General features: G+C 36.5%; 1 protein-coding gene across 1 annotated transcript in view; it reads right to left on the bottom strand.

Moving 5' to 3' along the window:
• The window catches only part of grid1a (glutamate receptor, ionotropic, delta 1a), a 374,524-nt gene that overhangs the window by 129,474 nt on the left and 227,785 nt on the right, over positions 1-17,265 (bottom strand). Inside the window, exon 4 of the mRNA XM_030156621.1 lies at positions 10,943-11,148. Within this exon, the coding sequence (XP_030012481.1) occupies positions 10,943-11,148 (206 nt within the window). The remainder of the gene's footprint in view (positions 1-10,942; positions 11,149-17,265) is intronic.

Raw genomic sequence — 17,265 nt, 5'->3', positions numbered from 1 at the left:
ACATATTTGAGTATAGTATAGTCACTCGGCCTGCCCGAGGAGATAAGGCTTGCGGAATCAGTAACATCTTTTAAATCACTTCTTAAAACACATTTTTATAGACTTGCTTTTATGTGATGTATGTCCCCTTTTTAACCTTAATTTTTAATTTCAATTTTTAAATTTGATCCTGTTTGATAATCAACTTGTTCATACATCTCTCTAATTGTGTTGCTTCTGTTTTAGTGTTTTTACTTGCTTCGTGTATCCTGCTGTTGTGCCCTCTGTCAAAGCACTTTGTAAACTTTGTTTTTAAAGGTGCTATACAAATAAAGTTATTAATATTATTATTATTATAAAAGCATATCTTTATATAGGTGTTTTCTCACCCCCCACCCCGATCCTCCCAATTTCCACATCCAGTTCAGGTGGGGGTCATTCTCACCCTTACCTGTAATGCTAATGATTCAGCCAGTTATTTTCCGTTGTGAAAAAGGACAAAAAAATGACAGATATGGTCAGAAATCTAACACCAACCCCCCACCTCATTTTCATACTTTTATTCACGTTTGTTTGCTCCAGATTCAAACCACATCTCCGGCTGTATTTACTCTGTCAACATCAAATAAATAGTGGGAGAGTGTTTCAAGTCTGCACTTTTGAATGCAATTGTCCCCAGTGGTCTACATGATCGACTACCGATGCTACGACGTGTTGAAAATGTCATGTGATTGAGTCACGGGGCCGTGATCGTGGACCCCTAAGGGTTAATGTCCGGCCAGATTTACTCAACTGAAGTTCTACTGAGATGGGGTGAGTGATAAAAGAGTACGCCACAGCTCTACGGAATGGCACAGACCTTGAAGAGGAACACAAACGGCTACAGTATATTTGCTCCAGGATAGTATTTATATTGCCTTCTTCTCTTTGAAATAAACATTGGGGTGCTAAATGAAATGTTCCAGGAAGCGCAGTTTGTTGGCAGATTGATGAAAAACAAATAAAAGCTGGAACTTAATAAAAGGCTCAAGGAAACTGTGGCAATCTGCACCTTCTGGTCTGTTTGAGGTCAGCTGTATATAAAGGTATTTCCACACAAATATTCAATCACATGAAAAAAAAAAGCTTACTGTAGTACATTTCTCTGCTGATATGTATGAGCCAAGAATATTTGTTTCAGTATGCTTCATATCAAAACTGCACCTCCACTTTTTGGTTGATCACAAACAGATGGTTAGGGTGGATAGACAGTGGATACAGAATCTACAACTGGAGCCCTAACTAGTTGGTTAGGATGAAAAAAATATATATAACCCATAAAGACCCAGTGGTACTTTTGTGTCAGTTCCCAAATTAATTTTCTCTCTGTTTAAAGCTGCATATGACTTTTGTCACCATTTTTTCATCAAATCTGCTGTGGCCAAAATGCGGCTGCGTGGAGCTCCGTTTCCCACAATGCATGTCACGACAAATTTCCGAAAATGCCCAAGTGACCTACAGGCAATAAAAAAAATTGATTGTTTATTGTGGAGTACACTTCAAAATTCTTCAGTGGGATTCTTAAATGATTTTTCACCATTTATTATAATATCATCCTCTGTATTTTGCATTTTTCACTGTAAATCATGTATTTTCCTGTATTTCATTTCCTAGATTTAATTTAGATGTTCATGAAAACTCAGAGATTATTATATCAAAGCGGATAAAACTGAAGAAAAAGCAAGGATATCAATAACTAAACATAAACCAAGTGTCTTCATCCACTGTCATTGATCCAATTCCATGGGTTTTACTGGTGAATCAATGTTGTAGAAGATGACGGTGTTTCCACGATCACTAGAGAGCCTCTGAAAGTCCGAATGGGTCATATCTGATGACCATGAAGAAATGACAAACTGAACTTTATCTAAATTGTTTACATGTATTGATAGGATTAAGGGATCGACAGATATTAAACATTTTAGTTCAGTAAATACTTTTGGTCACCATTGGAGGTTTGGGTTTTCATGGATTAAATGTGTGTATTGCACACTTAAAGCATAATTTGGGATAAATTCCATAATAATCCCTCAGTGTATTACACTTGAAGTTGTGTGACAGAAAATAACAATTCTATTCCCTTCTGTGAACTGTGTTTTCAGGCTGCAGAAAGTATACTTCATAATGATCTTAGGTCTTTTCAGAACGGTAGGGTGGTTAAATACATCAAACACAGTTCTATTTCTCAGTTGCATGGCTTAGAAAAGCGGCTTCTCTTTCTCATTGCACCATCTAACAATGTCAGGCCATCTATCTAAATATCTAGTCTTTTGATTAGGACCAAGAGGAGAGAGCTGCACAGGAAAGGTGTGTACACTGCAAAAAAGGGGTGTCTAAATATAAGATAAAAACACTAAATCTGAGGAAAAAGGTACTCAAAACAAGTGAAATATCTGTCCATGCAAGACAATTTCACTTGATGAGATTTCTTGAATCAAGATGATTAAATCGAGAAATAAGCATGTCTACATATGTATGAACACTTAAAATAAGAAGTTAACTCTTAAAACAAGATAAATTATCTACACTTCTAACTCTAAGTTTGTTTTTTATCTTGGTAAGAACCAAATGATTTACAGTGTATTTTCTAATTCTGGCATCTTTCACCCCTATTTTGGGCTCATGCATTTCGGTGCGATTACAATAAAAATCAAAATTAATTAACCCTGTAAAGTCGGAACCATTAAATCATTGACAGAAAATTCCAGTTCTTTGAAACTGGAGCCTTTAGTGGTCCATCTGAACAACCCAAAACATTTTTTTTTTTTTTTTTTCAAATATCAATTTCCATGTATGAGTTTCAATTTTGTATCATATTTGATACATCAGGTCTCAATGCTCAAATATTATTATTTCTGAACAAACTAAAACAATATAACACAAACATGTCTAACAAACTGGTAATTCCTTTTCAAAATTGGTAAAGTTCTGCCTCCTTCTTCATTAATGACAATCTTGTAGTGCCACTGGACAGGGTTCTGGTGAACAAATTCCTCCCCCCAGGTTTTTCAAGAAAAAAAATATTATAATGATTATGTAGAGGGCTTCAAAACTCATGCATTAAATATGATACATTTTGCGTCGTAGGGTTAAGATGAACTCTGCTGTGGCATCTTCACAGATATGTTATTTGATGAAATATCTTTGTTTGTCCTTTCAGTTTTATTCACCATTATCAAATGCATTAAGTACAATAGTGTACGCCTTAAACTGTTTTTACAGCCCATTGTCGGTCTCATCTGTTCATTGTGTGTAGCACTAATTGGAAAATTATGACACAAAACTACCAAACCTAATGTAGACAGCTTCCAGCACCACACTGCCTGTGCAGCATCACAGTTTGTAGCCTGGTGAAAACAAACTGCACCGTCTCTCAGCTGAATTTATTATTGTGAAACAAGAATGTCCTTTTACCTGTCACATACCCAGAAAGTGCATGATCAACTTTCAAACACATTTTCATCTTTTTAGTGTGTGTCCGTACTTCAGTGGCAGTCACAGTCACAGGTTCCAGATTAAAAGCAGTAAAAATCCATACCTTAATTATCTTCCTAACAGAATGGCCATCCTTCTCTGCTGGTTAGAAAATCCTCCTCCTTCTAATGCAGTTACTTTCTGTCAGATACCATACTTTGGCCTAATCTCTCAGCACTCATCTCCTTTGTCTTTTTTCACTGCCATTTTTTCCATTAGATTTCACACGTAACTATTTCTTACAGAAGTGCTTTATTATGTTGGAGGAGCCCTTTCTGGCTCCACTTCTCTTTCTCATCTTTGACCTTTCCTTCCCTCATCTATTTCTCCCTGTCCTTTATTCTTCTGCTTTCCTTTGCAGCTCACTTATTTTATTCTGTCTCTTTTTTTTATCCACTTTCTTCCTCTCTTCACCCCTCTGCCACCACTACGCACCATCATTCTCCAGCTTCCATTCACTGGCACTAAGCAGCGGCGCTTGTCACTCTTGTTGCATGGTGTAGCTGCCACACAGGAGGCAGACCTTAACCTGCCACATGGCTCCATCCATCAACTGGCCTGCAGAGCTGGCATGCCAAATGACACAACCCATTCTGTTTCCCTTCAAATCAACACCTTGAGGACGCCGCTGTCCCACAAGAACAAAGAGAAGCAGTACACAGAGGGAGGATGAAAGCATAGTTCCCTTTTGTGCTTAAAATGCTGCATGCATGAGCAGCTTTCAACCCCTGTTACAAGTGCTGATACTCACATAAAACTCAGTCGCTCATCCTAAGAGACTTAATCCACAGTTTGGACATGAAAAGCATGAGTTTGCTTGCTTGCCTAGTGATATATTCTAAACATAAAAAGTGTACTGTACATATAATGGAGTATCTATTAGGTATTAGTCTGTTTTTCATACCTCTCATTTTTTAGAATTTGCATTCAGTACAGGTAATCCTGCAGCTTTAGGCATTTTAATCAGTGTTTGTGAAAATGAATGACTATCTCCCAAAGCCAGAAAGCCAGAGAGCCAAAAATCTAATTTGTGTGTCTTCAAGATATATAGCTTGGAGCTGCTCCATTGACAATTAATTGGAGAGTGACTTTGGCAACTCATAAAATGTGTCAAGTTTTTGTACCTAAATGTGTGGCATTTTATGTAAGTGATTTAGCAAATGCTCACTAATACAAGTCAAGGACAGTAGAAATGGGACAGTTGAAAGCTTAAAATTCCATTTTATGCCCCCCTCTAAAAAGCGTGACTCAAATGAAGCTTCCTTTCATGAAAGCAATAGAGGTTAGGTGTCAAGAATAAGGCAGAACAGAGCCAACAAATGCCTCTACTTATGACCAAAATGAAAAAAAAGGAGAGGGCATAGCAAATGTTTGGATGGGAAGACAAGTGTCACATAAGTAGACAAAAAAAAAAAAAAAGAATCCCTGTCAATTACTATATCAAAACTCCTGAGAGGAGTGACTTATTTTAAAACCTTCCCTAATGTGCATATGATGTGTCCTTTCATTCTAGTCTGATGAATTAAAAAACTTAAAATTACCCGTTATGAATACGAGTGTCTAACTATAGTATTACTTTGATGAACTGTCAGCTTCACAAAGGTGCCTCTTTTTTCTTTTGCCCAGTGCATATTGGGACATTTTCCAGCTTTTTTCATCTGACCTTGAAGGGGATTAAATGGGCAAAGAAAGAGAATGAGAATAGGAAGACCATGGAAGTAGAGAGGAGGAGGAGGGGGGGGGGCTAGAATGAACCCTCAAACACACAAATGACAAATTCAGAAAAAAGAATCAGCAGCATATGCAGCATTTTTACCCTCACCAGCTGTTCAACTTTATGCAGTTTCACACAGAATGGAATGGGGCTATAATGTATATTGTCACAGCTTGCACAAACCATCAGCTCAAACTATTAATTCATGTAATTAACAGCAAATCCTAATGCTTTGAAACATGTCGAAAAAAACAAAAAGATATCCATTGTGATGTTTTCTTGATCCATCATTCTGATAGCTGTCATTCACTGCAGCAACTTAACTTTTTTACTTCTAATGCTGAAACGCTTCCTAAGTCTTTAACTCTCTAAGGAAATGTTATCATTTCCCATTCATATATTAGCATATTTACATTTTTCCCAGGGTATCTTTAATGGAGAGTGTGTATGCTCTGTGACAACAAGGTATTAATGAAGCTTTGATGAATTAACAAATCTCCTCCACTTCTAATATTTTAACATATTCAACATATTCACAGCAGCATTCGGGAGCTGCGCTTATTTCTTAGTCCCCAAGATGCCACATGTAAATTGCACTGTATAAGAGATGATAAAGAATATAATTGGCAAGATTAAATGAAAATCTTATGAGGAGAAAAGATGTCGGTGGCTGTGTGCCTGTGTTTACGTGTTTGTGGACTAAACAGAATTCATTGGCGTACAGGGAAAGATCAAAGCTGTATATCATTAATGCAACTTGAAAGCCTTGGTATATTGTCGACTCGTGCGCTGATTTATTTATCTGTAAATGCTTTGCTTTAAGGATAATAGTAGGGAATTTACAAGGAGTGATTGGAATGCAAGTGAGGTTTATGACTATGGGGTTTTTTTTTGGGCTTTTGCTTTTAGGGGGAGTAAAAAATGAGCCGTGCACTGGACATAAATGACCTGACCCCCCTAAGAAGTATGATTTTTGACACTCTGAAAGTCATCATACGTCTATGCTTGTCAAAAACTAGCATTACCCAGGAATTTGTAGGGTGGGTATCATATTTACGTTATGTGGAAAATCCAAAAGCGTTGTTTTTTCTTGTACAACTGTCACTTTTTTTTCTTTTTTTTTTACCTTGATTCCAATAAAAACAACACTGAAGGTAAAAACTTGTGTAGGTAAAACACTGGCAAATGACTAAAAGCACCAATGACAATAGTAATAATAATAGTGAACACATGCATTAAACCACATATAAAAGCACCATTTCAAAGATTGTTCACCTCCCATTAATATCTTTCAGTTCTATGTTTCGTTTTTTTCTTTTATGTTACATTAATTGATTTTTCCCCTTAGTGGGATTGTCTTTTTAATCACATACCGATGATTATGGAGGCTTTTAAACTTCTGCACTGTACTTTAACAAAGCAGCGTGCCTTGATGAGAGACTCTATATCCTCTGGAGATCTTTTAGATGCCGGTGACCTATAAATGCTGTAAAATGGAAAGATGGATATATATTTTATCTTCCTTTTATAAAGTGTTTCTGTACATCATCTTGACTTTTTTAATTTCATCCTACTGTCATCTTTCAAGAAAATCATCTTCACTAAGCAAGATGGATAACTGTACTTATTGTAGCCAATAGAATTTTGATAACTCAGAGCTTGAGTTGAGTGTTTTTTTCATGGCGAGTAGCAGTAAAATTAGATGGGATGGGTTCTTCCCCAGGAAAAGAAAGACATCAGCATTGCGTTGAGAAAGAGGAAATTAAAATGAACAATAAATCAGACAAAAATGGAAACAAAACCATTTCATTTTACACAATTTCTTTAATTTATATTCAGCCTGTTAGCTATTCATCTAATTGTTTTTGCTCAAATCAAGCTCTGTTGCTGATAAAGATGCTAAAAAAAAAAAAAAAAACATTCTTAATGTGTTGAATTTTTATTGCGTTGTTCTTTTATTCTTGTATTTGTTTTAATTGTGATGTATTTTTTGTTACCTGCTTGGGGACTACAGATGTAAATTAGCATTTTAGCTATAATCTATATATTCACATCTGCTGTTGCTTCAATACAGATGTTCATTAACATGCACTGTCATGACCAAATAAATAAAAAACTTCTGTAAAATAGAGACTGACAGTGACACCAGATGTTTAAAAAAAAAACAAAACAAACATATCCTCCCTGCTCTATTGACTGACAGCTGGAGTGCTTACCCATAATGATATTTATATTTAACAGAAATAGAATGTCAAGGATTACACACTGCTCCACCAGCCAACTGTCTAAAAGGAACTGACTTAGATTATACAAAACCTTGCAGTCATCTTTACGACTTATAGGTAAAATATGTAGCATTTCACTTGGGTTCATAAACAAACTGAAAATTTCACCCCTTCCTTCTGCTTCAGAGAAATCTAGACGTTAAATCATGACTTTTGGGTCTACTTCTATTCATTCAGCCACTATATTTATTCTATTGTTTTTATTTGATAGTGATTTATTGTTCTTATTTACCTATTTGCTTATTTATTTATTGTTGTTTTTAATTGTATGGCTTTTTAATCTATTCTTTTATTTTATTCTTTTATTTGAGTTTTGTTTATTCTTATGTATAGCATTTTTTTTCTTTTTTTGTACCGTTTCTATGTTTTTAAATCTATTTCTGTATTTTATTCTTCTATTTTGGGTTTAATTATTCTTATGTGCAGCACTTTGGTCCACTGGGGTTGTTTTAAAGTGATTTACAAATAAAGTTGGATTGGATTGGATTGCTCTGTATTCAGTGTGCTCCAGTACTGTATCTCAGAGTCCATAAAACACACCCATGTGTGTTTCTACAACTTTACATGTGATGATAAACAGTAGAGGATGAAGTGAAGTTACACATTGTATTCAACTGACGGTAGCACCAAATTATCTACCATTAGTTTCCACTGCATCTGCCAAACTGGATGATTACCAATTACTGAGATATAAAATAAAGCTCATATTAGGTGTTTCACATCTCCATGTTCTTCATCATGTTTTTTTTTTTTTAGCTTGGTGGGGTATTTCCTTCATCTGTCTGAGAATCTTCGTTGTCACGTTACCCTCTATTTACACGCAAACATGAAAACGGAGATTTGCAGAAATCTCCACTTTGGCCAGAGTTTTTAGAAACCTTCATTTACTGTGTGCGTGCCCGTCACTGTCGTGTAAACGGTAGGCACAAACACAGACAAATATCTCTGTTTATTAAATCCCCAGCTATGTGTAAATGGCCGTTAAAGTCTAACCCAATCTACTGCAGGTACAAACTGCCTTTGGAAAACTGCACTAATAACTGTATTTTATTTAAATAAAGAACCCTAACTAATCTGTTATTAAAGAGACAGGTTATTGTAAACTATCATACAGGCTCCACTGTTATAGACCCTTAGGTGATTTTATGGCCTTAGATTTAACAAACAGACTGATTAGGACAGTGTTTTTCAACCTTGGGGTCTGGACCCCACATGAGGTTGCCTGAAATTTCTAGTAACTGATTAAAAAAACGTAAAAAAAAAAAAAAAATTACTATATTATTACTAAAAAATATACAGTGAGTTGAGAGAGACAATCTCAATACATAAAAGACATGACAAACTGTGAAGCTGAAACTGAAGCACTGTGGTTCTGTTTATCTGTCAAACGTTCATTGTGGTCGGTTTCAGATGCTGCAGCTCTTTCATAATTATAGTTTGAGTTATTGTTTGCTCAGTATTAATTGTCAGCCTTGTAAATCCAAGCTGAACTGACTGTACATATCCTGACCAAGGAAAATAAAATGATCACTTTCTGCAGTAATCTACACCTGGCTTTTCTGCCTCCGTCCATAATAATATACTTTATATAGACTAAATGTCATCTAAAATTAATGTTTATTTGCAACATAGTATAGCAAACTATTACATGACCAAAAACAAATGAATTTTAGCAAAAAAAAAAAGTCTCAGTTTTGAATGTCTGGGGTTGCCAGAAATTGGTGATGTTAAAATGGGGTCATGAGCCAAAAAAGGTCGGGAAACACTGGATTAGCAGGTTGAATGGTGATGATGAATAAAAAAAAGCAGTGAAATAAAACATCAGAATGGTATTTTTTTTTTTCCCACTGTGCTGTGAAACACAATCACACCACATATTTCCTCCTCCTCTTCTGTATCTGACTGACAGAGGTGTGGACATGGGCGCTTTACCCAGATTTTTGTCTCTCAGACGGAACTGCACAACTCTATAAGTAGTGCAGTGAGGGAAAAGAGCAGAATAAACAAGAGTGGCTTTGTGTTTGTATTGTTCTGTCTGTGCATGTTGCGTGATACTGTTTATATAAACTCACCGCCCTCATGTCAACACCCAGAAATAACATGATCACAGCAAAACAGAAGTAGAAAATAACAGCAGAAGCCAGGGTCAGTAAATACACACAGACATGATACAGAAGGATTATTATTGTCAGAATTTATATATCTACTGCACTGTAGGCAAATGCTAAATATTTTACTTTTAACTTAAATGAAAAAAAAAGTTGAATGGCAGAGAAATGAACAGACATCAGTGCTCTTTTGACACTTTAACCAGTGCCAAATGTTTGAGATTACATTTGTCAGTGTAAAGTGGCCTATCATCGTTTGCCTTTAGTGCTTAGTCCTTGCTAGATGAGCAGAAGACAAAGTGTCAGTCTGTTGATATGTTTGTTGGCGAGGGCAGGCCACTCAGCAAGCTTTTATGTACTAATATTTTTCACTGTCTCCGACCCTGCCGATGCCAAGCAAGTGTGTTCTTCAATCATGCCAAAGCACCATGGTGCATACTTTTTACAACATAGCTTGACCGCCTTGTTATCAACCCCTGAAACCCATTTAAGTGATGGAAATAAAGATCTTTGATTTCTGGCTTCGCTTAATGCATAGACCACTATGTGCTCTTTAACAACACCAACATCAATTACTTTTAGTTTACTGGTATTTAGGCCATCCGTGGCTATGGCAGATAATATATTATGGGCTGTTTTTGGGAAAGGGTAGCCGATTAACTGATGATACTTAAACTAAAGAAGGTAAGATGAAAGAGGAATGAGTTTTAGCTTAAGCGGAGAGGTGGATACATCAAGTCCTGTCGGTTTTACGCTACTTTCACTTGTATTAGCAAGAACCAAAACTAACTAGAAAAACAACAAATGTGGTAAAAAGTATCAGCTTTCAAGTCATGCTCGTGGGTTAAGAAATCCTCTGAGGCTACGCACAGTTGACTTTGCCTTGTGTGAACTTTGCCTGGGGTTATAAACAGTGCTTCTGATCAGTAAACACACTCCTTTCCTGGCAGAACAATGAAGACTGAGCACTTGTTTTATTGTAAAAGCATATTTCTGATATCCAAAGATAAATTCTAAATATCTGACCTAAAATATTGGCACCTCTCCCGGCCAACTCAAAACAAACACTATGATCTAGGGTTTTGTCAAAACTTCCTCACAGGAGTCAGTAGGCAGTTACATCTTGTTTCATCAGTTTTTAACAAGGAAAAGGTCGTGATATGGTCTTAAGTGGCAAGCTCTGAATAAAAACAAGGGATTTTTTTTCATCCAATTAGTGAATCGTCATGCTTTTAATGTACTATATACTCATCAAAAGAGGGGTGTAACATAAATCTGTTCCTGCTTCTTTACTGAATAAATTGAATTCATTTGACTCTGGCTGTCTTAGCGGTAAAGCTTACCTGATGGATGAACACCTGTGCACCCCTTGGGCTCATGAGTAACACAGCTCTGCGTAGAGTGTCACGGTACCGGTTAAGCTCCTCAGTGCGCATCATGTTGAAAAGGTCGGTGAAGACGCGGCTCACATTCCGGTCCACTCTCTGCAAGGAAACATCCAGACCCAGCCTTGATGCCTGATCCATAAAGGTTTGCAATCCTCGAATGTCTGAAAAGAGAGCAGAGAATGAACGGGATGAAAAATAGATGACACAAGTGGAGAAGGAGACAGAAGCAGGACACTTTAGGCTTTGCGTCTTTCCGAGGCATAATCAAAATTCTAGGTAAAGCACCTATACTTTCAACACTTGCACATTGACTTTATATTTGCAGGCTCCATTCCAAGGGCTTTAAGGCAGGTCCCTGTCTTTGCTCCTGATCAAAAGCATGACAAAGCACAACAAGCACTCCTGTCTTTCTTTTCTGAGGCTCACAGGATATGAAACTGCAGGCAGGTGTTGCTGTCCCCAGAGATCTTTGTGTTTGTGTGTACTTTACAGGAAACCACTTAAAAGAAGCCTCAGCCACACACACAAATCAAAGGTGATGTGCAGCAGAGGGCTCACAATAAGCACACCAATCCCAGCAGTCATGAGGGGTGGGGGGTGGGGTGGGGGGGGCAGCGTCCCAGCGTGTGCCAAGTCATGCCGCATTGTAAAAGAGAGGTTAGGCAAAATCACCAGGGCCAGACCTCTTTCTGCATCTAAAATGGATGCGTATGGGTGTGTATGTGTGTGGGTGGTTTTCCTCTGTTGAATATCTAGAGGTTGGATGAGTTAGTCAGTGTTTTTGTGAGACATAGAGGAAATACAGACATGAACACAACACAAAACTGCACATACACATTGTATACATGCATGCATGCACGCACAGCTACTGCGGGGGTGAATGGTTATTATTTGAAGTGATATGGCAAGGCAACTGCGCATAGTTTTTGGCTGCTTGGGGCAAAAAAAAAGAGAATTAGGCTAATAAGAAACCCCTTGACCTGGTCTGATCAGTGAAGCAACATATTGGTTTCTCCGTTCTCATTTCTCTTGTCTGCGTCTTGGGGCAAACTAAAGAAGCAGTATGACTAAGTACTATATGAAGCAAATCATAAAGAATAGGATGCAATGTTCGATTTTTCCTCCCATTGTTGATTGCAATTTATTTTGGGGGGTAACATAAATACTTACAGTTGCCAGTGGATTCTCTTCAGAATAAAATGTTCAAAGGGCAGAACAAAACATGAAATTAAATCATTCATCATCCTGATGCGTCGCCCAACTCTCACTGCAGTCCTCTGAAAACTCTTTTTTCTCTGCTGAACACACCCCACTTCCTTCGTAGGTCTCTAAACTGAGCTGATTACCTTTGGTACCATGAATACAATGGGCAAAGAGCTAACCACAGACGAATAACTTTTATTGTTAAAGCACAAACACAATTTGTAATTTATGGACATTCCAAACCCCTCTGTCCCACTGCTGGACTGCCACAATTAATTTCTTTTGTAACAGTGTGCCGAACTATTGTATAACAGGATGAAATTGTTCTCTTTTGATAATTTTATAATCTCCCAGAACACAATATCAATATCCATTTTTGAAATACATATTTAGTATGTTTTTCAGTGTACACGATCTCTGATTTACTGGAAGTAGAAGACAACAAGTCTGAACTTTAAAATGATTAATTCTGTAATCTTTCATTTAAGAATACACATGACTGACAGACCTTAACTACAAAACAAAACAAAACCTTTAGATACAAAATTTAGAAAGGACTTATTTATACACTGTTGCACATAAAGTTAATATTATTTTTACTTCTTCTCATGAAATGATTGTGATTTACTCTTGATAGAAAAGTATAACTGGAACTCAGTATGTGATCGTATCTGGTCAAAAGTGATTACTGATGTGTATAAATAGGAATAAAAAGAGGAATGTGTCTGAAAACGTAATGATTCCAACTTTATGGGCAACAGTGTATCCTAATACGGTATAGATTTTAGATTAGATCAGCATGAGAAAAGACCATCTTATCAAAACAGGTGAAACTCATGAGAAATTTCGAAAAATACGAGAAGTACTGTCACTGTTACTGTCACAAACAAACAGAATTTTTAATCCCATGAAGAGCCCGGGGAGAGCTACCATGCGATAACTATTCTTGGAGGCCAATAGAAACATCGGACTTCAAAGCCAGTGTTCCAAACCCATAGCAGGCTTTTCCACGGGGCAACCGTGTCAGCCATGGACAGGGCTGCAGAAAAGAGGATTAACGTGGAATTAAAGGTCTGATTTCTGGACATGTTTACTCTAGCGTCATTTCTGTACACAAATCTGCTTCTGAAAGTTTTAGATATCAGAGTGTAACCCCTCCATGCACCCATGAAACAACATCCTGTTCCATCGCTCTGACAACTGGCAACTTGACTCTCGCAACTCCCTTTATTTTAACAGTGTGCACTGTATCTGTACAAAAGATGACAGAGAAGATAAACTAGATCAAGAAAGACTGTGACATATCCCAAGAAGTTGCACCTACATCCTTTTCGGCTCTCTCTTACTCGAGTCATAACTAAGGCAGGTCTCCCTCATGGATTGGAGCGATGCAGAAATGAGCATATCATGATCAAAGGGCTCAGAGGTTTTTACTGAGCTGTCAAGCTGTGTTGCAAACCAAGCGGAAAAGCCTGAGAAATGGCTATGCTACCAGCCTGTGTTTACTGAAAATTGAGAAGAGTCTGTTAAAGCAATCACTGTAATTCTTGTGGCAAAAATAATATTACTTAATTAAATATCAGAAAAGCAGATAGGCAAAGAAAAAGACAAAAACAGAAAGAAAAATCATCTAGCAAATAAAATATACTCATCAGAATATAAACACAAATAATACAACAATAAGTATCATTCATTCATTCATCTTCTGAACCCGGTTTATCCTCACTAGAGTCGGGGGGGTGGGGGTGGGGGGGTGCTGGAGTCTATCCCAGCTATCTATAGGCGAAGGCGGGGTACACCCTGGACGAGTCGCCAGTTCATCACAGGGCTGACATATAGAGACGAATAACCAATCACTCTACAATATCTATCAGTTCTATAAAAAAAAACAGTAAATCTGAAACCATAATAGTTCTTGTCAATCATCATAGATAACACACTAATCAAAAAAACAAAACAAAACAGTATTTACTGATGTAAATACGCTCTTGTGCACTTCTTAGCATGGAAGGAGACTCATTATTTTCTATTCTGACATGCTTCCACACAAAATGACTCTGATTTCAGTGCATCTTGAATTTCATCATCATTTTATGACAAAAATCAACATAATTTACTGTAAATGAGATCCTCTTGAAAACAAGGGTAGCATAGATAATAAATCAACACAGAGATTAAGATGTGAACAAAAAACAGAATAGCTGCTGATTAGATGCCAGAAGTCCTCATTGGGAAATGAGGGAAAATGGTGGGAAAATGGTTTTAGAAAACTTTTTTAATAAGACGCTTTAAAATGAAAGTGGTAACAAAGAGGCTCCTGAAAGAGTCTGTCTACTGGCTGATGACGGGAAAGTAAATCCTGCACTGTGTCAACTTATTCAACTGCAACTGCAATGACTGTAAATGATTCCATTTAGTTTCTTTCTAATTTGACTTAAAAGTGTGCCGTGTTAGACTTAAACTGAACTAGTTATATGTGATGGAAGTTATTCCAGGAAAGTGCAGGAGAGTTAAGTTTCATAGGTGCAAATTGGAAACTAATGTTAAATGTTACTTTAAATGTTACTTTAAAGACAAGATGATTATAGTTTTTTTGTTTTTTTTAAATATATGGGTATTGTTATGAATTGGACATAGTTTATTTTTGATAAGCATTACTGCTAAGAAATGGACAGTTTTTTTGGTGCATTATTGTCATGAAAAGGACAGTTTACTTTTGTTTTTGATATGTGTATTATTGTTATGAAAAGGACAGTTTAGTTTAGTTTTTTAAATATGTGGATCATTGTTATGAAAAGGACAGTTTATTTTTGTTTTTTAACATTGTATTATTGTTATGAAATGACAGAATTTATTTTATTTATTTTTTTTAATATGTGTATTATTGTCATGAAAAGGAGAGAGCTTATTTTTTGTTTTTTAATATGTGTATTATTGTTATGAAATAGACAGAATTCAGTTTTGTTTTTTAATATGTGTATTATTATGAAATGGACAGAGTTTATTTTTGTTTTTTAATATGTGTATTATTGTTATGAAATGGACAGAATTTAGTTTTGTTTTTTAATGTGTATTATTGTCATGAAAAGGACAGAGCTTATTTTTTTGTTTTTTAATATGTGTATTATTGTTATGAAATAGACAGAATTCAGTTTTGTTTTTTAATATGTGTATTATTATGAAATGGACAGAGTTTATTTTTGTTTTTTAATATGTGTATTATTGTCATGAAAAGGATAGAGTTTATATTTGTTTTTAATATGTGTATTAGTGTCATGAAAAGGACAGAGTTTATTTATATTTTTTAATATGTGTATTATTATTATGAAATGGACAGAATTTATTTTTGTTTTTGATACTATGTGCACTATTACTGCTACGAAAAGGACAGAGTTTACTTTAATGTCAAATGCTGTTGCAAAATGGACACAGTCTATCCTTGATATGTACAGCACTTTTGTGTTTTGTGCATAGTCAGAATTTAGTCTGATATGTGTAGGATTTTTGAGTTACTTATGGGATCTGACGTAGGAATTTAGGGTAGGTTGAAGGATGGGGTAAGGGGGCGGGAGATTACAAATTAAACTTCATCCCGCTCCTTTTCGAATGTTGGACTTTCTTTTATATAATCCTTTGTTGTTTGGTTTTAATGCAAATTCTAAATAAATAAACAAACAAACAAAGTTAAATCTCTGCCACAACCTGGTGATATTCGGTGTCATCTACATCCTGTCAAACTGTTGAGGGTGGGTGGGTGAGGTGGGGGGGTGGGGGTCAGTCATGTAAGTATGAGTACTGAGCTGTACATTACAATTAAAAACAAAGGGAAGTAAGAGCCAATAAATGCAGAGCAGGTTCAACAGTCGACATGTGGACAGCTTGACCCTTTTCCAGAGTGAGAAAAAAGGTGAAGTGATTACCCATCATGCCTAGTGTCTACAGTACAAGCATATGGGGACAGTGTTATGATGAGGAGTTACTTCAGTTGGTCAGGTCTAAATTCAGCAACGTCATGTGTCCAAAAATGAGGTCAGCTGACTACCTGGATATACTGAATAATCAGGTATTTACTTTTCTTCTTGGCGTCACAGATATGTTCAAAGATAACAATACTATGGTTTATCAGGCTCAGATTGTGCAAGAGTGGTTCAGGTCAAGGTACATGAGACCTGAAACCCACTGAGAATCTATTTTACTTTACACAGGAAACATAATGCAAATCTGGACATAAATAAAAGTTGTGACATTTATTGTGACATTGCATAAGAATGTGCAGCATAAATTACACCAGGGCGAGTGTTTTGTAATCGAAGCTAAAGTTGGTCCAATCAAATATTGTGTGATTGGCCGAGCAGCGTCCGTGTTTGTGTGTGTGTAAAGAGAGGTGAAACTTCTGCGACAAGAGTGTCACCAAAAATGGAGCTCAAGGGGGGGTCAAGCAGGTGCAGGAGTTTGATATTCATAAGCTGCCTCCTCTCTCCTATCGTTCTTGACCTCAGCCTGTTCGACCGCCATTAGCATTTATAACTGAGCCGTCTATGCACCACTACACACCACCAACACTGAACATCCTGGAAGGAAAATCATCTTCTCCACCTCCTAAACCTCCTTCTGCATTAAGGAAGAAATGATGTCTTTATGTTAACATGCATTTGTTCATATATGCTGTATTTGTTCATTCAGAGGTTGTGAATCCCAGGCTCTGCTCGGGGCTTTTATGTGACATGTGACCTCTGGGACTGTCCGTGTCATGCTCACTAAGATTGCACCGCTCAAACAGAAGTCAAACATATTTTATCCTGTAATAAATATTTATATTAGATGCAGCCTAAAATCCTGAAACAAAAAATATAAGCCTGAAAAAGACTTTATTGCACTACTTTGATATTCAGTTGCGACAGATGGAACAGACTGATCACTGTGACAAATGAACCAGCACTTTTTTTTTTTTTTAATCTTTTGCATCTCATGTTTTTATTGAACAAATCTATACAAATTAGTGTAATGCATACTTCATTCACAGACGACAAATTTGTCATTTTAATCTTTATGGATGAGGCTTATTGAGTTTCGGG

This window comes from Sphaeramia orbicularis, chromosome 15 (assembly GCF_902148855.1).
Source record: "Sphaeramia orbicularis chromosome 15, fSphaOr1.1, whole genome shotgun sequence".
NCBI classification, from domain to species: Eukaryota; Metazoa; Chordata; class Actinopteri; order Kurtiformes; family Apogonidae; genus Sphaeramia; species Sphaeramia orbicularis.
The sequence above is the reverse complement of the archived record's forward strand: the minus strand, read 5'-3'. Positions and strand labels throughout refer to the sequence as shown.